This window comes from Sorex fumeus, unplaced genomic scaffold, assembly GCF_029834395.1.
Source record: "Sorex fumeus unplaced genomic scaffold, SorFum_2.1 ptg000063l, whole genome shotgun sequence".
NCBI classification, from domain to species: Eukaryota; Metazoa; Chordata; class Mammalia; order Eulipotyphla; family Soricidae; genus Sorex; species Sorex fumeus.
Window position 1 is genome coordinate 13,920,001 of NW_026606120.1, and position 22,467 is coordinate 13,942,467.

A 22,467-nucleotide genomic window follows, 5' to 3' on the forward strand; every position below is an offset into this window, starting at 1 on the left:
GACCCGTGGTGGTGGAGGATGGGTGCTGGTGGAAGGATGGGTACTTGATCATTGTATAACTGAAACCCAAGCACAAAAATTTGTAAGTCTATAACTGTACCTCGTGGTGTTCCACTGATAAAAAAAAAAAAAAGAAGAAATAAAAAAAAGAAAAAAGAACTATCTATGCTTTAGATATTGTTGAAACTGGTTATAAGTGTGTATAAGTTTTATCTTTTTATGTTGCATTGATAGTAGTTAAAAGTATGACCCTATGGGCAATCTTTTTAAGCAGATAAAACTGTTGGGGTGCTTTCCGAGGGCGATGGGGTTGCCTTCCAGACGTATCTCTTCAATGCGATCCCGGATATAGCGAGTGTCATTAGCCTTGCAGAATGTATCATCTGTAATTGAAGTTATGTCATTAAACTGGAAAATAAAAGAGAAAAATGGTTCAGAGATATTAAATTATCTTTCTGTGTTATCTAAAGATATCTTTCAGAATATTTTGTCCCCACACTAACTTTCTATTTTTTTCCTTCTACTTTATTTAAACACCATGGTTTACAGAATTGTTCATGATGATTTGTTGCAGGCATTCAATATTCCAACACTAATCCCACCACCACAGTCACCTTCCCTCCACCATTGTCTCCATTTTCCCCAATCACTTCTCAATCCTGCCCCTGTAGCAGGCTGACAATAATTTATTTTATATTGCTTGTTGTACCACTAAATGGCTAATAGAATGGTTAAGGAATGTTCCCACAGAGGAAAATTTATGAAAACTGTCGTATCTCACATTGGGGACATTAAGTTCGTATCTCAGAGTTTACAATAAGCTGTTGTTGCAAGTTAGCTTTCTGTGTTAATGTTTTTGTTAGTGAAGATTGGTTTCTATGTTTGTTATATGACATCCAGCAAGAGCAGCCACGCACTCCTGGAATTCCAAAATTTTAAATAATTAAGGTATGAAGAGATCTCTGCAGTGAACTGCTCAGTTCCTAGATTCTTTTGTATGTTCCTGGATAATGACTGTTAAGGAGCTTAAATAGTAGCTGGGAGCAGTTTGTGGGAGTAATCTCATGGGGGACTAATTCATTCCTTATCTCATAGGGCCTGGCATTTGCCCAGCCGTACCTGGGCTTCTCATTGGGTTCTGGAAGATGGCGGCCACCAGGATTCCTGGGAGGCAGGTGGAGGGACAGCACCTGCTCCCGTCTGGAATAGCCCAGTGAACTCAGCCTGTTCCGAGGCATCTCTGCAGCGAGCTGCTCAGTTCCAAGATTCTTTTTTGTATTGAAAATCCATAATTCTTAGTTGGGCAGTTCAGTGCAGTTAAATTCTTTTTTAAACATGCACATTTATTTTTTTTTGTTTTTTGGGTTTTTTTTTTTTTTGCTTTTTGGGTCACACCTGGCAATGCACAGGGGTTACTCCTGGCTCATGCAACTCGGGAATTATCCCTGGCGGTGGCCGGGGGGCCATATGGGATGCTGGGAATTGAACCTGGGTCAGCTACATGCAAGGAAAACGCCCTCCCCACTGTGCTATCGCTCCAGCCCTCAGTTAAATTATTAACTAGGAGGTGGCTTTGGGGTGTAGTTTGTTTAAGTGGGAACTTGCCTGCCTCCATCTGAGAGCACCCCAGAGGTCTCAGCTAGCAATGGATGTCCGAGAAATTTTTGAGGCTCAGTGATCTCTTTTGAAATTTATTTATGAGTCTCTTGAACAATGCCAGTAGATGAACTTACCTGGTAGTGGATTGTGGGCTTGGCTGCCAGGACTTCTAGAAGTACAAGAAGATGGGGAGAGGCTGCCCATCCCACCTCTGAGAAGGTCTGGAGTTTTCAGCCACTAGAACTCACCCGCACTAACCTTTTAATATTGTATATAATGTGCATAGTGGTAATAAAGTCATTTCTGTGGAAATGAGCCCTTTTTAAATCTACAGTGTTACTTGAAAAAACAGGCCATTCATATAAGGAAAACACCTTAACTACTGTTCTATGGCTCCAGGTCTCAACCGGCTATTCATGTTACTACTTAGTAATATCACATAGAAGTTCTTTTTTTAGAAGCCAATTTATTTTATTTATTTCTTTTTCTTTTTTGGGTCACACCCAGTAATGCTCAGGGGTTACTCCTGGCTTTGCACTCATGAATTACTCCTGGTGGTGCTTGGGGGGACCACCTGGGATGCCAGGGATCGAACCCGGGTCAGCCGCATGCAAGGCAAACACCCTACCCGCTGTGCTATCGCTCCGGCCCAGAAGTTCTTATATAAATAAGATTATATAAGATTAAATAAGCTAGAAAAAGTATACTTTTTATTATCTGTTTTATTTTATTGGCTTTGGGGCCACACCTGAAAATGCTCTCCCTGCTGTACTGTTTCAGTGTCCACTCAAAAAGTCACTGACTTCCTTATTTACTTATTTTTAGCTTTTGGATCAAATCTGGTGATACTCAGGATTCATTCACTCTTGGCTCTGCACTCAGGAATTACTCCTGACAATACTTGGGGACTCTTACGGGATGCCAGGGGTTGAACCTGGGTTGGGCATATGCAAGACAATCACCTTACCTACTGTACTATTTCTCCAGCCCTTAGGTACTCTTTTATGTAAGTCAGAGCATGAGAATTCTTGTGATACTGAGAGATGGATTTTTAAAAAAAAAATTTATTAGTGAGACACCATGAGGTACAGTTGTAGACTTACAAATTTTGGGCTTGGGTTTCAATTATACAATGATCAAATACCCATCCCTCCACCAGTGCCCATTTTTCCTTTTTAGTTGATGTTGGACCATAAAGTCAGCTGAGAAAAAAAAAAAAACTCTTAAAGCAACTTTTCTAGCTATTTGGAGAATGAACTATAAATGAGAGATTTTACTATTGCACGACTTCAAATCATATTGTCAGATTAATAAGCCGAATGTCCTATGGTTACAGGGAACAAATCCCACCTCAGAGCAGTCCTCACCCCTGGTGCTGCTAGTGTTCTTAACAGAGTCCCGACCTCAGGGCAACATTGGGCTAGTACCAACTACTGATACACATTTACAGTTAAACCTAAATTTGCATCTGAGTAATGGGTTTTCTAATGAGTCAGAAGAGGCTCTAACAGATGGTAGGGAGCAGGCTGGGAAAGTGGTAGTGAACAGGATGGTGCCTGCGAGCAGTGTGGAGTGATGATTGGTACTGGATGGTGAGCATTGTAGCATTGTATGTCAAAAGCACATCGAAAACCACCTTTACTGTAATTAAAAAGAAAAAATAAGATTGTCTCTTAGATCATCTAAATGAAAGTTATTGCGAAAGGAGCAATCATACCTGAAGATGAATCACACGAAGACTTTCTGGTAAATTAGGAGGTACAGACTCTAGGTCATTGTGGTCCAAGTAGAGGTAGGAGAGGTTATTCAGTTTCTGTCAGGAGAAAACATTTCGCTTGAGAACTGTTGAAGTCTGTGCATTTTTTCCTCACAGGATTCAAGTTACTTATACACAAATGTCTACAAATGTATAAATAGATCGTAAAGACATCTGATAAGTTGTATATTTTGGTCTGAACTCTGCTAACCCACAAATCTATCAACTCATCTGCCTCAGCTCTGTGCCAGCTTCTGAGACTTATTTTGCAAGAGCTTTTGAGGCCAGTCTATGTACTGGGTTAAATTTGAACCCTAAAAATGCCATAACATCTATTGGACCCTCAAAACTTTCTGTCAGCCCCACCAGTTTCTTACAGAATGAGTACTTCTACGAAATGTGCATGTTCATTAAAAAGATGCTTCTCAAAGCAATTTCTTTACTATTTAGCTAAATATGACATAGAATCTTTTCAAGGCAGAATGCCCTAAATGAAGCTTAGTTGTACTTTCTTAGAGCTATAAAAAGTTATTCTGGGGCTGGAGCAATAGCAAAGCGGGTAGGGCGTTTGCCTTGCACGCGGCCAACATGGCTGACACAGGTTCGATTCCCAGCATCCCATATGGTCCCCTGAGCACCGCCAGGGGTAATTCCTGAGCACAGAGCCAGGAGAAACTCCTGTGCATTGCCGGGTGTGACCCAAAAAGCAAAAAAAAAAAAAAAAAAAAAAAAAGTTATTCTGCGTTGCAGACACAGAGTTAAGAGCTTTATTAAAATAGGCCAAAACATTCTTGACTCTAAATATTAATATTCTAAGTCTATCACAAAGCAGCTGGGTTTATTTTTTCTGTACTAAATCCCCTCTATACAGTGTTTTTAGATGTTGCTTTTGTAAAATGTTGGTTAGCTTCTGTTGGTTTTGAACATGCCAGTTTTTCAAAAGCTAACTGACATCAATTATCTTAAAATTACAGGTGTTTGAGTTTGTTTTAAATATATATATATATCTTTTATTTTTATTTAGGGGCTTGTAGGACATGGACTTACCTAGCAGTGCTCAAGGGTTACTCCAAGCTCATGGGCTTGAGAGGTCACTCCCAGTGATGATCCATCCCTTTATGCTGTTTCCCTGACCCTGAGTCCAAATTTTTAGTTTAGTTTTGCTTTTTGAACCACTCCTATACATACTCAAGATTTACTTCTGTCCTGCACTCAGAGATCACTCCTGGTTGGCCTCAGGGAATCATATATGATGCCTGCCCTCAGCCCTTGTTGGCCATGGGCAAGGACTGAACTCTCTCCAGCCTCTTGAATTCAGCTCTTAAAAGTCATTTTTGAGTGACTTGACTTGTGTGGCACTCTGATGTGCTCTACAATGTATCATGAAGTTGAAAAAGAATTTGTTAAATACTGGGGAAAAGGGGGAAAAAGAGGTAAAATCTTTGATATATTCTGAATAGATTATCTGTAGACTTTTGTGTGACTGGTTTTGTGATAATAAGTATTTGAGAATTTAAGCACCTCTATTGAGATTATTTAAAGCCACAAATTCTTATTGAATGAGATAGTTTGTGACTAGTGGCATGAGGGTTTCATCCCATTGACGTGGGATTCCTTCCAGATCTGGAAGTACATGTATCAGAGCTATGACAGTCCTGGACTGAGGTATTCACTTCTCTGTTCATGAATTTTGACAACCATACTACTAGATCTAAGCCAATCACCTTCCCATTTACATAATATTTCTTTGAGTTACTAAATTAAGAAATTCATTTCAGGACGAGAGTTATAGTACCATGGATAAGGTGTTTGCCTTGCATGTGGCCAACCCTGCTTCAATCCCTGACAGCACATTTCCCCGAGCAGCAACTCAACTGCAGGTCCCAGCATTGAACCTCCAGCTCAGTTGGCAGAGAATCATGGGGAGGAACCCCTGGTCCTCCCGAACTGCTGGGGAGCATCTCCCTCCTACCAAAAAGACAAAAGCAAAAAAAATTTATTTTCATTTAGCTACATAGAATTTTATATTAGTGCCTTCATGGAATTTAAAACTAAGTCTTCCCGTAGAATTTTTTAGTGCTTTTCAATATTAAGAGTGAGATATAGCATTTATCTTTTAGAGTTTTTAATTCCTGTATCTGTAATTATTGTTATAAGGAAAAGATACACAGGAAACGTCCCATTTTGAAGTTATGTAGACTCCTGGTGCCACAAGGGTGTAAACTAGGTTTGTATGTGTAACTGTTTAACAGTTGAAAATGATTACTCCATGTGACCCTCTGAGGTAGGATAAAGTGTCTCGTAAGTGAGGTACAGGCGTAACTCAGACTCATGAGCCTAGAATGTGGCTGTTCTGCTTACCTAACGTTTAAGTGAAATGGTTTGAAAGCATGCAGTTCTAGACCAGAATTTCTTCTTTTGGTGTGAGAGGGTGGAGTGCTAGTGAAGGGTTTCTGGGTCTCATACATGTGAAGGACTCTGGGTCTTACATAAAAGCTTGCACTTGATGACACGACTGCAGCTCCAGCCTCTCTCTCTCTCTCTCTCTCTCTCTCTCTCTCTCTCTCTCTCTCTCTCTCTAACTCATTAGCCATCTACCTCTGATATTCTATTGAATCCTACCTTGAAATACTTACTTTGAATGTGTTTGCTTTGATCCCTTTACTTTCGATTCTGTTGTACTTTGCGTTAAATAAAGTAAGCTTGGGAGGAAGAACTGGAAGTCTCAATAGTAGGTTTTCAGCTAGTGTCAGTTCTTCTAAGAGAGCAAGTTGTGAGAAAGTATTGTCTTCTATATCTTCAATCAGGTTTCCCGTAAAATCCATTCTTCTTAAGTTAGCTTGAAGGAAGAATATACAAGTCATTTGAATTTAAAACCACACTTGTGTGGATTGAAGAAAAAAGCATTTAACAGGTCTTACAAGCACCTTTTATTTTCAGTCCCTAGGAGTGCCTCTAACTAATGATTTGTTTAGCTTTGTTGAGTGAATGTTGAACTTTTAATCTGGTTGGGCCCAGATGGCCTTTTTCAGGGACCTAGAATGCCAGGTTTAAAAAGAAGCTTAAAGTTGGGATAGGTCTTCCATCCTTCCCTGTTTAAATTTTCATGATATTCAGACATGTTAAGAGAATCCTTGTAGAAAAATAAAGATTACATTTGATTAAATAGAGCCAGGTAAATATTTTTAGGTTTTTTATCAACATCTTGCATTGTGATTGTGAGTGTGTTATTTTAATCACTTAGTAGCTTGTGTGTATGTTTGCATGCGCTTTGGTGTGTCTGGGGTGATTAGAAAGTAGATACTTCTCATTATTCAAGGTTGTTTCATATATATATATATATATATATATATTTATGTGAAGTCACCACAGACATTGAATTAGTGAATATAGAACCAGTGATTCTGGAGGAATTACAGGGTTACACATTTCTTATCAACCAATCAACCATAATTTCATGTGTATTTATTTTAGTTTAAATATTTTATGCTTCACAGGATTTATTCCATATGTTTCTGGATCTTTGTTTTTAATATAGTTAGAAGAGGGTTTTTTTTTCCTTTTTTTTCTTGCTTTGTTTGATTTTTGGTTTGGGGACCACACCCAACTGTGCGCAGGGCTTACTCCTGGCTCTGCACTCAGAAAACATTCCTGAAAGGGCTGGGAGTCTATATAGGGTGCCCAGTATAGGACCCAGATTGGCTGTATGCAAGACAAGTGTCCTGTACACTGTACTATCTCTCTGACCCCTTGAAATTTCTTTCTTTTCTTTTCTCTTCTATACTTTATTTATTTTTATTTATTTATTTTTTTTGTTTGTGTGGGGGGGCCAAGGTCACACCTGGCAGTGTTCAGAGGTCACACCTGGTAGTTTTCAGGGGATCATATGGAATGCCAGGGATCGAACCCAGGTCAGTTCTGTGCAAGGTAAACATCCTACCTTCTGTACTGTCATTCTAGCCTTCGTAATTTCTTTCTATAGGCACTTTTGCATTCATATTAAACTCACAACCAGTATTATTTTAGTTTATACTTGAAGATTAACCTAACACTGTCTTTTTGATTTGGGGTTTTCTTGTTTTGGTACCGGGACTCAAACCCAGGTCCTCACATATGCAGATCAAGTGCTGTACTGCTGATCAGCATCCTCAGCTCCTAACACATGCATTTTCTCTTTAAGGCAAATACCATCATTTTGCACTTAGAAGTTCTAAACAGCACATCACCACTGTGTTGAAGCAAGAGTTAAAAGAGAAAAAGCAAAAGTAACAAATAGCACAAGATGTGAAATATGTGCTGTTGACTAGAATGAAGAGGAAAAGCTGAATCAAAGGGCAGGGTGTCACCTTGTACCACCTCAACTAGCAACTCAAATTTCTGGCCACTGTCCATGTCTCAGAATGAGTGCAAAAGTGCTGTTTTAATCTGGGGGTTACAAATAGATATTCACAAGTAGGGGAGTTTGAAAAGTTGGAAACCAATATGAGGAACAATTGTATTTCAATAAATTGGAAGCTTCCAGTGGCAGCATGATTCCAGTTAGAGTGAAATTTTCTAATCTTTAGAAGCACTGGACATCATAGGAACCTAGAAATTTTATAAGAGATTGGTGACCCAACAACTGGGACTAGGCACTGAAGGAGATTTTGGTATGCTTGTGCTTCACCCTTGTGGCTTACTATTGTAGATTGATAGGAAATCCAGTGCCATAGCTTGTTGATGACCTGGAAGGAATTAAACACTTCTGTTATTAAAAGAGTTTCATATTCAGCTCATCTGAGAAGCTTGCTGATGTTTAATGCCAATGCATAGACTTCTTCCCTGACCTAACTTAGAACCATATGCATGAGGGCCTGGTATAATAAGGATTTTAAAAATACTTTACCAGGGGTCTGGAGTGTTAGCATAGCTGATAGGGCATTTGCCTTGCACACAACTGACCTGGGTTTCGTCCACGTTATACCATATGGTCCCCCATGCACCATCAGGAGTGACCCCTGAACACAAGAGTCAGCAGTAACCTCTTTAGCGTTGTTGGATGTGCCCAAAAGCCAAACAAAGTTAAAAAAAACTTTCCCAGATTGTTTTAATATGTTTCCATGTTTATGAACCCTGATTAATGGTCATTAGGCCTGTGAACTGAGGATAGTAAGGAGGACAAAGGGGAGAGGTCTTTGAGACAAAGGAGGAGAAATCTAGTATTGTGGTTGGCATGGTGTAACAGCTCTGTAAGCATAAAACAATAGAATTAATGATTATTGTAAACTTTGGTATCTCAATAAAATCTGAGATACAAAAAGTTCACAATAGCAAATATAGGGGCAAAAGACCTATGAGCAGAGTGAAGAAGAGCAGTTTCTGTATTGTATAATGAATGTAGAAAATGAAGCACTTGCTTCGCAAAGCATCTAAGTTGTATTGTGCACCTGACCAACGACTTCAAATGGCCTTGAAGTATCAGGACTGCGAGACCTCGTTGCTTTTCTGTTAGGCTGTCAACATAAGACAACAAAATGACCAGTATAGAAGAATGATCGTGAATTTCTGTAAAGTTGGTGGACAATAAATATCCCAGCAGTGACTACCTTAGATACGATATGGCACTAATACCTGGAAGCGTGTGTTTCTGTGAGTGAAGTACTAACATAAATTAATACTTTTATATTAGTTAGTATTTACTTACGTATATCTGCGAAATCTTTGGCAGTCAGTTTCTTAATTTTGTTGAACCGTGCATAAAGATAGGCTGATTCCTTTGGCAAGGGTGGTACAGCATCAATATCAATCTCTTCACAATATACAGAGCCACTTAGGCAAACACACAATAGGCATGTGGGCATTTCTAAATTTGGAAACAAAATTAAATTTTATATACACAATACACACACTTTTTTTCTTAATTATTGAGGTACTGTGACAACACTAATAGTGATGGTTTCCTGTATCCATAATCCAACGTCACACCCGTTATCAGTGCACCCACCTTCCTTCCCCAAAAGCCCCAGTGTCCCTCTCTTTTACACATTCCTCCTCAACTCAGTTCTCTTGATCAGTCCGGTTGCCTTTAATCTTTGTTCCTACCTTGCTGTGTATCTTTAAGTCCTACAGATGAGAGAGATTATTGCACATCCATTCCTCTCCTTCCAACTGATGACACTCAGTTTTATAACTTTTAGGTTCCCCCCATGTCACAGCAAATTGCATGGTACAAAATTAAACGATAACTAGTAGCTGAAAAGCATTTGGCCTCCACACTGTAAGAGTGCTCTTCTTGGCCCTAGTGGCCCCCCAGCACCACTGGACCCAAATGATAGCCTAATACTGCATTGCTGACCTGAGCGCCAAACCAGGCATGTGTATTACTGGGAGTGACCTTCAAAAAAATATCTGACTTCCAGTGGTAAAATTGTTGCTGTTGTGAGTTTTATTTTATTTAGTTATTTATTTCTTTTGGGGTCATACCCTGCGATGCACGGGGGTTACTCCTGGCTCATGCACTCAGGAATTACTCTTGGCGGTGCTCGGGGGACCCTATGGGATGCTGGAAATCGAACCCGGGTCGGCTGAGTGCAAGGCAAATGCCCTACCCGCTGTGCTTTTGCTCCAGCCCTGTGAGTTTTATTAGCACTGTCTGTAGCACTGTCCTCCCATTGTTCATCGATTTGCTCAAACAGGCCCAGTAACGTCCCCATTGTGAGACTTGATGTTACTGTGTTTGGCATATCGAATATGTCACAGGTAGCTTGCCAGGCTTTGCTGTGCGAGCGGTAGCTTGCCGGGCTCTCCGAGAGAGGCAGAGGAATCGAACCTGGCTTGCCCAGGCCAGCCGCGCACAAGGCAAACGCCCTACCGCTGTGCTATTGCTCCAGTTTTATTATTGATTTGACAATGAATTTTATAGATCATCAGGTGACAACATGAAAGATAGGTCCTGATAGGTCATGTCTATGGCATAACTGTTGAGCCACCAGAGTTGATTTTAGATTCTGTATTACACAGTATTATATTATCTATTCATTTCAACAGTGATCACTTAATGCTGATCGTTATATATCCTCGTTTGAATGCCAAAAAATTCCACAAAGCAGGAGTTCAGGTAAGCAGGAGCCCAATTTATCACTTGGTGCATGAGCCGCATATTTCTGATAGCCTCTGAGCTTAGTGACCACTGGTAAGTAAGCCGACTACTAACTTCAAAATTAGAATAATCACAAGCAAGGTCAGCTCTTGCTCTACCCTCTATTCCGCACTGCATTTGCGTGTCATGCCGCTTTCATCTCCTTTCACCAGGATGAATACCCTACTCTCTATTTTTTGGTATGTTTTTCTCTTCTCTTGAAAAAATTCAAATTAAAAACAGAAAGCCTTATTTTTCAGGGCATGTATTTGGAGGGTGTCTTTCAGCTGAGTGTGTCTGAGAGTCCTTATCTGGGGCAGGAGCCATGTGGGTGTCATACTGCTTCCTCGTTGCTTTGCATCTGTTCTACTCTATGAGGCTGGCTGGCCATTTGGTTTGAGGTGTCACCTATGTTTCTCATTCTGTAAAGTTCCTTTTTTTAAAAAATTAAATTTTATAACTTAATTTTTATTAATTTTTTTATTAAAGCACTATCGTATTTGTGTTTATTCTACCATCATGACAGAACTTTATAAGAAATCTTGTAACGTTTTTATAATTCTACCTAGTGCAATTCTCTCGCCCTTCCTGTCCCCCCCCCCCCACACACACACATTTCCTATCTCCTTTGTATCTTTGGTTCCGTCTATAATCTCTCGTTTTTTTAGTTACTCATTTTTATTTCTTTTCACAAAAACAGGTAGCAGTATGCATAATCTCTAATATCCTCTTTTTTAGTGAAAGGCATCATACAGTACTCTTTAGCATTTCAACTTTTTTAATATATATTTTGGAAACCTCTTCATGTTAGTTTACAGAGATCTTCCTCATTTATTTTTTACAAACGTGTAATTCCCCTCTTGTGGATGTAATGTAAGATATTCAAGTACTCTTCAATTGTGTCTAATGGTTTACAGTATCCTGCACCTGCAAGCAGTGCTTCAGTGATTTTGCATATTTTGTTTGTTTTCAGTCATACCTGACATTGCTTAGAGCTTCTCCTGACTATGCTCAGGCATCACTCCTAGTGGGGCCCAGGGAACCATACGTGGTACTGGGGATTGAACCCATGTTAGCCAGGTTGCAAGGCAACCACTCTCATCAGCATATGTATTTTCTTTCTTGTTGAGTTATATTTTTAGGATAAATTCCTAGAAAATTTATTTTATTTTGTTTTTTTTTTTTGCTTTTTGGGTCACACCTGGCGATGCTCAGGGGTTACTTCTGGCTCTTCCCTCAAGAATTACTCCTGGCAGTGCTCAGGGGGACCTGTATGGGATGCCGGGGATCAAACTTGGGTTGGCCATGTGCAAGGCAAATGCCATACCTGCTGTACTATCACTCCGACCCCAAATTCTAGAAATTGATGGCAATTTCACAAAGCAAATGAATATCTGTTAGATATTAGCAAATATTTATCAAAAAGTGTTGTACTGTCCTAGAGAGAGAGTACAGGAAGTAAGGCACTTACTTTACATGCAGCTCATCCTGGTTCCAACCCCTGGTACCATATCAGTTCCCAAAGTCACCATCAGGAGTCACTTCTGAGCATAGAGCCAGGACTAGCTTCTGAGCACCACTGGATATGGACCACCATCCCCCCAATCAAAAAATAGTATTGTATCAATCTACATTCCTACCAGCAGTGAATGTATCTAATATACTACAATCCTACCAATAAAATCTATTAGTATATTGCCACTCTTAAATGTAGTCAAGAGTTTAAAATGCTATCAATAGAATTAATTTTATTATTAATAATTTTTATTTTGCATCAGATATAAACGGTAATGGTGGAGTACCACTTTGCCAGAGTTTGACCCCAGGACCCGGAACATGAAGCTTATGCTGTATGCTACATAAGCCACATCTTGCACCCTCAGTGGAAATTCCATTTACTTGTCTCAGTGTGAGATTCAGCATTTGTTCATATTTAACTTTCATCTTTATAGGGGTCAGAGTAATAGTACAGCAGGAAAGGCATTTGCCTTGCATGCAGCTGACCTGGGTTCTATCGCCAGCACCTCACATGGTCCCTTGAGTACTGTCAGGAGTTATTCCTGAGCATAGAGCCAGGAGTAAGCCCTGAGCACAGCTGGGTATGGCCCCAAACCAAAATTAATAAACATTTTTTTCATTCACGAATTGTCACTATCACTGTCACTGTCCTCCCGTTGTTCATCGATTTGCTCAAGCGGGCTCAGTAACGTCTTCATTTTGAGACTTGTTACTGTGTTTGGCATATTGGATACTTCACGGGTAGATTGCCAGGCTTTTGCCATGTGAGCGAGATAGTCTTAGGTAGCTTGCCCGGCTCTCTGAGGGGGGCGGAGGAATCAAACCCGACTTGGCTGGGTTGGCAGCGCGCAAGGCAAACACCCTACCGCTGTGCTATCTTTATATTATTTCGTGAATTGTCTGTTCATATCTTTTGCCTAGTTTTCCACTGAATTTTTTTTGTCAGTTTTTCTTGAGTTTTCACATTATGTGAAAGAGTCTTAGCTCTTATCACTGATATATGGTGCAAATATTTTTCTCTATTTTCACTTGACTTTGACTTCATGGTTTTTACTACAAAAAATTTCACACTGGCTGGAAGATCTTTCAACAGGCTGAGCGTGTGCTTTGCATGGGGGAGGCCTGGCTACTGCCCACAGCCCACTGGGAGCGACCCCTGAGCACAGAAGTGGCTCTGGCCCTGCACACTGCTGGGTGTGGGCTGCAAATGAAACCAAGCAAAATGTTTTGTGTCATGTCGTAGAAATGAGCCATGTTTTCTGTTATTGTCTCTGGATTTTGAGGCTTTCCTTGCTCAGGTTCTCACCTAGTGTTGCATAGCTTTTACTTCTGCATTAATATCCTAACCTGGAGCTTATTTTTATGAGTAAGGTAGAGTTCTGAGTGTGTTAAGTGTAAGTGTGTTTTTCACTTACCTGCCTGGTTGTGTGCGTATTGTGTAGTTTTTACTTCAGCGATTTAAGGCTGATCTCACTAAATCTCCATGTGTATTTGTGTTTCTAAACTTTTATTCTATTTATATACCAGTATGACACTTTTGGGAGGAGGAGAGTAGAGCTAGCTATACTCTTGACTTTGTGCTCAGGGGTCTCTCCTGGTGGTACTGGGAAACCATATACTAGTGCTTGGGAATTGAACCAGTCTTGGCTATAAACAAGGCAAAAGCCTCTACCCTCTATTCTTTCTCCAGCCCATAGTATCACCCTTAATTAAAAAAAAAAGTATAGTCTTTTCTGTATGTCCTAACATACAGTGTGTCTGATTTCTTCAGATATGTCACTATCCTCTGTCCATTCATGCTTGATTGCTTTTTCACATGAACGTATGTTATATATTTTTAAAATAAGCTTATTGTTTTCATTTTAGGAAGAACTGACACCTTTATGATATTAAATTATCATTTCCAAAAGCTCGGGTCGGCCATGTTGGCTGCGTGCAAGGCAAACGCCCTACTGCTGTGCTATCGCTCCAAAGCTCAGCCATAGAGGCTAGAGTGATAACACAGTGGTAGGGCATTTGCCTTGCGTGCAGCCAGCCCGGCCAAGCCGGGTTCGATTCCTCCGCCCCTCTTGGAGAACCTGGCAAGCTACCAAGAGTATTCAGTATGCCAAACACAGTAACAAGAAGTCTCACAATGGAGATGTTACTGGGCCCGCTCGAGCAAATTGATGAACAATGGGAGGGCATGATTCCATGATTCCATTCCAAAAGCTCAGCATGTCTTTCCATTTAAGTCTGTTTTCACTGTGTTTTTCCATTTTTTTAAAGTTGTATTTGTTTCATTTTAGTTTTATTGTAGCAATGTAGAAATTAGCATATTATGGTTTTCATGTTGTCATCTGAAATGATATTCTATGAAAGAGCAAGAAAATACCAAATAGGAACTATTAATTGGGATTTTATTGTTTATTATTTTATCATGTTTATTATTTTAATTGATGTGTACATTATTTTTATGTATATGGTTGTCTCCTGTGAATTTCTTGAAAGCAAGAATTACAATATGTCTCTTATTTTTATACACTACATAGTATTATTGTTTAATAGCCATTTCTTGAATTGGTTTCATATAATTAGAAACATACTTTGTAGAGATTAAACATGGAGAAAACTGGTTGATCTTGAATATTACTATTTCATATTTCTCGTAGGGTGGGACAGCAAATTGCACCCCCCAGCCCCAATATGTCTGTTGGACTATATCATTGAAGATAAATTCCATATTGGATTTTCTATACTTGAGGCAGGGTTACTATAAGGAATAAAGTTTAGTTTCACACTTACCATCAGTTTCTTTCTTGGGGTTTAATGGCATACTGCTATCATCTTTTTGTAATTGAAGACTTTTCTCATCAGTTATCATCATAGTTTCTTTTTCCTATTGGAAAAATAAAAATTTTACTATCATGTATGATAAAACTTAATTTTTGAACTGTAAAACTGGGGAATTATAGACATCTGTCTTCTCATAGTTACAATTATGTTTTCTTTATGTTCCATAAGATTTTTTGGCTTTGTTTTTGAAACACAATCATTTGTGCTTAGGGATCACCCCTTGCAGGTGTTTGAGGGGCCATTTATGCCATGCCAGGGATCAAACGGGAGTCAGCTGTATGCAAGACACTCACCTTAACCCCCGTACTATCTTTCTAGCCCTCTAGTAGGATTTTGTATTCAGTTCCATGTTATCATTCTTATATTATAGGTACTGGGGCAGTGGCAGATCACTTGCCTTGCATATTTGAGACCCTGGGTTTGATTCTCAGCCCCACATGATCCTCCAAGTACTACAAATAATGTTCCCTGAGCACTAATCCTGGAGTAGCTGCTGCCAGGTGTAGCCTTAAAACTAATTACATAAATACATTCTAATGTAAATATTTGTTTAACTTGTATCCACTCCAGATTATGAGCTCCTTTAAAAAAATTCTTTTAGAAACTTTGGTACATCTACACAATGGAGTACTATGTAGCTGTTAGAAAAGATAAGTCATGAATTTTACATACAAGTGGTACCACATGGAAAGTATCATGCTAAGCGAAATGAGTCAGAAAGAGAGGGATAGACATAGAAAGATTGCATTCATCTGGCGGACATAAAGTAACAAAATAGGAGATTAATACCCAAGAATAGCCGAGATCAGTACCAGGAGGATTACTCCATGGCTTAGAGGCCAGCCGGGCATTCTAGGGGAAAGGGCAGCTCAGATAGAGAAGGGAGCACCAAATAAAGGGTGTTTGGAGGATCCTCCCAGGATGGGAGATACATGTTGAAAGTAGACTATGGACCGAACATGATTGCCACTCAATGCCTCTTTTGCAGACCACAACACCCAAAAGGAGAGAGAGAACAAAAGGGAATGCCCTGCCACAGAGGCAGGTTGGGATGTGGGTGTGGGAGGGATACTGGGATCCATGGTGGTGGAAAATGGGCACTGGTGGAGGGACGGGTACTTGATCATTGTATAATCAAAACCCAAGCACAAAAATTTGTAAATCTACAACTGTACCTCATGGTGTTTCACTAATAAAAATTTTTAAAAAATATTCTTTTAATTGAATCACCATGAGGTAGTTACAAAGTTTTCATGTTTGAGTTTAAGTCATACAATGATCGAACACCCATCCCTCCACCAGTGCACATTTTTCACTATCAATGTCCTCAGTATCCCCACCCCTCACCCCCACCATCCCAGCCTTCCTCCTGCTCTATGGCAGACAATTTCCCCCATACTCTCTCTCTACTTTTGGGCATTATGGTTTGCAGTACAGATACTGAGAGGCTATCACGTTTGGTCCTTTTTCTACTTTCAGCACACATGTCCCATCCTGGACGAATTATCCCTCCAACCATCATTGACTTAGTGATCCTTCTCTATTCCAGCTGCATTCTCCCTCAGCTATGAGGCAGGCTTTCAACCAATATTCCTGGCCCTTGTCTCTACTGTTTTTGGGTTATCAGTCTCATATTGTGTTATTTTAGATTATGAGCTCCTTGAGTAAAAGAATGAGACCTCCTGCTTACTAAATGCTAAACACATTAAAATTCCAAATGGGAACTAGGAGAAAATTTTCTTACTTGGGATAAAGGTTTTCTTGAGTTGAAATCTAGAATGAAAACAGTACCTTGCTATCGTTCTTTTTTGTTTTTGTTTTGGGCCACACCCAGTGATGCTTAGGGCTTACTCCTGGCTCTGCACTCAGGATTTACTTCAGGCAGTGTTCCGGGGACCATATGGGATGCTAGGTATCAAATCAGGATCAAATCTGTGTCACGTCATGGTCATGTGCAAGGCAAACATCCTTCCCTCTGTACTATGTCTCTGGCCCCTTATTGTTACTTTTATGCAGCAGAGCTATCTTACTATTTTTTTTTAAAGATTTTTCGTTTAGAACCCATACCCAGTGGTGCACAGGGGCTGTTCCTGGCTCTGTGCTTAGGAGTGAGCCCTGACTGTGCTTGGGGGGCCATATGTGGTGCTGGTTATCAAACCAGAGTCAGGAACATACAAGGCAAATGTCTTACTGTCCAGAATATCTAAATTCTTTATTTATCAGTTTTTTTTGGTTTGGGCATCACACCCTGTGGTGCTTGTGGTATCCTCCTGCTCCTGAGCCCAGGGGTCCTCCTGGCAGTACTTGGCAGACCATATGCTGGGCCAGATATGGAGCCCGGGGTGACTGCATGCTAGACACCCACCGGAACCCGTATTCTATCTCCATATTTTCATATGGATATAGAGGTGCCTGTTAATTCTTCATTATAGTTATTATCTGAACTGAGTTTCTGATTAAGGAGTCTGCCATGGACAGATGGACAGGAATGAAGCACCAGTCCTGTCATATATGAAAGCCCTGAGGTGACCTGCTTCTTCCGAAGTGACCCTTTTACTTATGTAATTCCTATCCTTCAGCTTTGGCCATTGACACCTTTTTACTCCAGCTTCACCGTCCTGCTTGGACCACTGTTCTAGGGTGTTAATTCTTGAGAAATGTGGTCTTTTATTTTCTTTCTTTCATACTCTAGATCAAGTATGTAATGTGGACTTCTTTAAAGGGATGTTCCACTTCAGTTTTAATTCTTGTTTCTTCTGATTTATCCTGAGCCTCTATTTTCCTGTGGATATTGTGGTTGAATATCTCTTCCATTCAGCATTTGTATTCCAAGTATACAAATTATACATTGAATTCCATTCCATTCAATAAACATCGGAGTTCCTAAATTTATATGGGGATAGAGTTCTAAAGTAGTGTAAAAAGAGGAACTACTATTCATTTTTCTCTTTTTAAAAAAAGCAAAGTGCGGTTTTTTGTTTGTTTGCTTTGGATTTGGGGGGCTCCAGCTGGCAGTAGTGAGGTCTGACACTTGGCTCTGCACTCAGGAATTATTCCTGGCAATGCTTGGGGTGGTCTATCAGATGCTGGGGATTGAACTTGGGTTGGCCATGTGCAAACACCTACCCGCTCTCTGTTGCTCCAGCCCCTGAAAGTACTTTTAACTGACAAAATAATCCATGTGAGCCAATAACTTAGTGTTATAATGGATCTTTTAAAAAAAGCTCTAATAAATTTTTGTCATATTGTTGGGTGAAATATGTTAATATTTCATAGTTAATGCTAACATATTAACTAATTCCATTAGAAGAAACCCGTGTTAATATTTGCTGATTGTGTACTAAAGAAATAAAAGAAACCCTTAGATGTAGTCATTTTTCAGGTCCTGCCATCTTCTGCTGGAGCGGTGTCAGTGGTAGGGTGTGTACATTGCACATGAGAGGCACTGGGTTTGATCTCCAGCAGAGCATTAAAAAAATTATCATTTAATTTATGGTGGAAAACTTCTGAAGCAACCAACACTGTTCATCTATTCTGCTGCCTTTTTCGGGTTGGCAGTGTGTTTTTATGTGGGAGAGACTCACAGTAGGCAAACAGGAGATACTTACGTGCTGTATTAACTTTTCTTTCTGATCATTTCCACGTGCTAAGAAAGCCACAAGTAATTACTTAGCCCAAATATCGTGAAAGGTGAGGTGTGAAAGCCAACCCCAGTGTGTTAACAGTAAGTACAGAAACATGGCACATCGATAGTTTAAATTACTGGAATTTTAAAAGAAAACCCCCTATTTTGTAAGTTATTGTGAAATGTTATAGATACTAAAGTAGCCGATACTCTTTTATGTCTTTCCTTTTATTATTTCCCCAAAGTAATTAACCTTAAGCTGGCAATCCATCTTTATTTCTCTTAAAATACATTTCTATTTTATTTTTGAGGCAATGTAATATGTAAATATAGGACATCTTGTAACAGTGCCTTACATATAAATCTCGCTGCTCAGGGATCTAGTTTTCCTTAAATTTTATTTTTTGAATTTCTGTAGCTACTGTTTATTTGGCTGTCATAGATGCTGTTTATCAATTTAGGAAGCATGCATACTTTAAAAATAAACTCTTAAAAACAACTGTTGTGAATTATCTCGAATTATTCAAAGTGCTTTTTATGTCCCCATTATCTTGTCAAGCACATTCATTAAAAAAAAAAGCATGCATTTAATTCAGTGGGCAACGACTTTAGAAGTTAAAATGAGTAGAAATACATTACCTTAGTATTTCTTCCATCCACATATTTCTCCTCATACTCTTGGTTAAATAAGGTCTCTTCAAAATTAGCTGTTCCATAATCATAGATAATGCGTGAGTTGTGCTGAGCTGGCGGTGCTGGTGTTATCAGAGGCACAACCAGTAACAAGAGAAGTGTCGAGTGCAGCGTCTTCATTTTAGCAAAAACCAAGGTAAATGGAAGTTACTAAGCTAGTGGCCTGCTGACTGGGACAATACTCTCTTTTTCCCTGGAAATAAAAACGCAGACCATTGAAGCAATATTTAAAAGCTTAGAGGACTTTTTGGCAAGGGTATGCACAGTGAGGGCCAGAGAACAAGTATTTAACCCTTGGTGATCTTTAATTAGATGCTAAACCTTTTTTTATATCAGCGAAACACTCTGAAAAGAAGTTTGAAAAGTGTTTGATTTCTATCAAAGGTCTAAGCAATGCTGATCATTTCAGCTTGTTAACAATGAGGTGTCTTGAAAGTGGTCCTTAAGGGCTTGTGAAATCTTAAGATACCTGCAGTATAAATAGTTAAAATCAAGTCCTAAGATTCTGTCTCATGTGAGTTAAAAATATCATATTTCTACTTTGTTATTTCTTAAGAACTCTTGATTTATATTGGTATGAACAGAAACACGTTCCAGGGCAAATTTTAAAACTTCAACTATAACAATTCCAAAAAATAGTCATAAACTCTTTTAGATGTTATGAAATATGGAAAAAAGGGCATAATGTAAATTCTCTTAATTTTGTGCTTCTCAGTGGTAATGCTATTCATAGTATTGTTTATAAGATTAGAGCTCTAAGGAAAATAAAAGTTAGTACTGGAGAATCAAAAAACAATAGAACTTTAAGCACAGATTTGGAGGATATAATGAATCTTTCAGACGCACAGTGGAATTTTTTGGTTGTGCAAACTTGAGGTTTTTTCTGGAGTAAGTTAAAACAAAATCACCCAGAGTTGCTGATGCTGCATTGTAGATACCAATTTGTCAAAAAAAACCCCAAAAATCCCAGTGGTTACAAATGAAGAATTAATAAGGTATTGTGAGTTGAGGCACCCTATTGCTTGCATGAATATAAAAAATTATGCAATGGTCCACAAAATGCTTGTTTAAAAATAATTTAGCTGTTTAGAGATGGCCTTTATGTTTTTTATTAAGACTGTTAGATGAGTCACATCTAAACAAACAACAATTCGAATAATACGTAAGAAAATCGCCTACCGTTTTAGCTGTTGAGATGCCCTTTGTGGTTTTCCTCAACAGGCGTCCATGCCTGTGCTGTGGCCCCCCGTGGGAGGGTGAGTGAAGAAATCTGGGGTTGATTTCCAACTGCTGAATCGAATTTCAGGGCCCCGCAGCTTTAAAAGCACTCTCCATGTGGTTGAGATCTTTGCCAACATTCTTTCTCTAGGGTGAAAAGTAGTGTATTGTGCTTGAGAATTGTGCTTAAAAAAAGTATTTGTTACTGCTATGTTCAGCCCGCCTCTGCTAATCACTGAAAGCTGTTATTTTTATGTTGTATGTTAAACATCGGCATTTCAGTGATTCATTTATAAGCTGAAATCATAGGTCTGAAATCATGCTTTTCATATTAATGCTTTCCAAGGGGATTGATAGTACATTTGCTTTCTTGGCTGAAATGAAACTGCCTTGCAAGTGGTCTGCCCTTTTTTAATCTCCAGCCCCCCTATCTGGTCCCTTAGCACTGACAAGGGTCACTCTTGAGCAAAGAGCCAGGAGAAGCTCCTGGTCACTACTGATTGTGGCCCCCAAATCCACCAAATATTTTGACATCTAATTTGGGGTTTTATGGTAAAACATTCTTGTTTGTTAAATGAAGTAGTCTTATTATTTTAATAAGTAAAGTAAAGTAAAGTAAAGGCCCTCCCGTTGATCATCGATTTGCTCGAGCAGGCCCAGTAACGTCTCCATTGGAGACTTTGTTGTTACTGTGTCTGGCATATCGAATACTCTCGGTAGCTTGCCGGGCTCTCCGAGAGGGGCAGAGGAATCGAACTCGGGTCGGCCATGTTGGCTGCGTGCAAGGCAGACGCCCTACCCGCTGTGCTATCGCTCCATTATTACTATTATTTTAATATTTATAATAAGTAATATTTAATATTACTTACTATTATTTTAATATGGAATTTGATTTTTTTAAGCCTTATAATGCATTAAATTTTATTTTGGGGAGGTGAGGAGATGTGAGTTAGCAGTAGTTATACCTGCTCTGTCTGTGTGGGGCCCTAGTTATGATCCTGATACTGAAAAAAATGAAAAGGAATAAAAATGAGGAGGAATAGAGGCTGGAAATGTAACTCAGTGGACCAAGCAAATGCTTTGCATGTGTGAAGTCTCCATTCATTTCCCAGCACCATATCCCTGAGCACTGCCACAGGGGCAGCCACTGAGCACAGATCAAGAAGCACCTGAGCACCCCCTGGGTGTGGCACCTCCCAAACAGAAACAAAAAGAATAAATTTGAATTTTTAAGGATTGAAGTGATATTTTAGAAACTGTAGTATTTTTTTTAAAAAAATTTGTTAAGCACCAGGATTTACAATGTTATTTATTGTTGAGTTTTAGACATACAATATTGTACAATATTGCAGCACCAATCCTGCCATCAATGTCAACTTCTCTCCACCAATGTTTTTAGGTTCCCTCCCAAATCCTCCTAACCCCCAATTCCCACCCCCACAGCCTGCCCTCGTGACAGCCCTTTTCTGAGTTTGGTTATTAAAGTTTGGGTCTAATGATTTCAGTGTTGTTGATTCTGTGTTTGGATATTTGGCTCTGTCATTCCTTAACACCTTTGTACCTCAATCCCCATTGCTTCTCATCTGTCTCTTCTCACTCTTTCCTTCCTTCTCCTCCCTGTACTCTGGGGCCAAGTTTGATCTAGGCATCCTCCTTTAAAGCGTTGCATTCCTTCATCCTGATAACTGTAATATTCTTAAAGATACAATAAAACTTTTAAAGTCTTTGGAAATATTTACTTATAAAGCAGCAAGCACAGGCTTGTTTTGCTTTGTGCGGCAAATTTAAGAGTGTGTAACTTAAGTGAACTGGTTAGATGCTGATTTAGAGAATCTCTGTGATTCATGGTTTCTTTAATGATATACAATGACATTTTGTACTACAGAACATTATTTTGTGAGTTATATCATCTTTCCTTGAAAATTTATGACCAGTGAATGCAGCCTTATGTAATAAGTTTCCTAAGCACCAATTCTCTGCGAGAACTGCAGACAGCATATCAATTCCTCCCCCTGAGATACTGTGGTCAAGCGTCAGCAGGAAGGCCAGCAGACAGAACGCACGGTGGAATGTGCTGCCAAGCAACTTGCTCGGGGTTTCTTTGGA

At 39.5% G+C, this 22,467-nt stretch overlaps 2 protein-coding genes across 2 annotated transcripts in view; one reads left to right on the plus strand and one right to left on the minus strand.

Moving 5' to 3' along the window:
* Positions 1-22,467, plus strand: part of CENPP (centromere protein P) — a 218,123-nt gene that overhangs the window by 34,323 nt on the left and 161,333 nt on the right. The window lies entirely within an intron of this gene.
* Positions 193-20,454, minus strand: OGN (osteoglycin). Its single transcript, XM_056127789.1, has 7 exons — positions 20,323-20,454; positions 19,090-19,336; positions 14,775-14,868; positions 9,039-9,197; positions 5,992-6,194; positions 3,317-3,412; positions 193-408 (listed from the first exon to the last, which is right to left on the minus strand). Exons 2-7 carry the CDS (start codon positions 19,261-19,263, stop codon positions 238-240), a joined length of 897 nt encoding a protein of 298 aa, XP_055983764.1. The 5' UTR covers positions 19,264-19,336; positions 20,323-20,454; the 3' UTR covers positions 193-237.

Coding starts and splice junctions, on each gene's coding strand:
- OGN (XM_056127789.1), bottom strand. CDS start 19,263: ATGAAGACGCTGCACTCGACACTTCTCTTGTTACTGGTTGTGCCTCTG. Junction 14,869..19,089: donor TGGATGGAAGAAATACTAAG/GTAATGTATTTC, acceptor TTTTTCCAATAG/GAAAAAGAAACTATGATGAT. Junction 409..3,316: donor TTCGTGTGATTCATCTTCAG/GTATGATTGCTC, acceptor TTTATTTTCCAG/TTTAATGACATAACTTCAAT.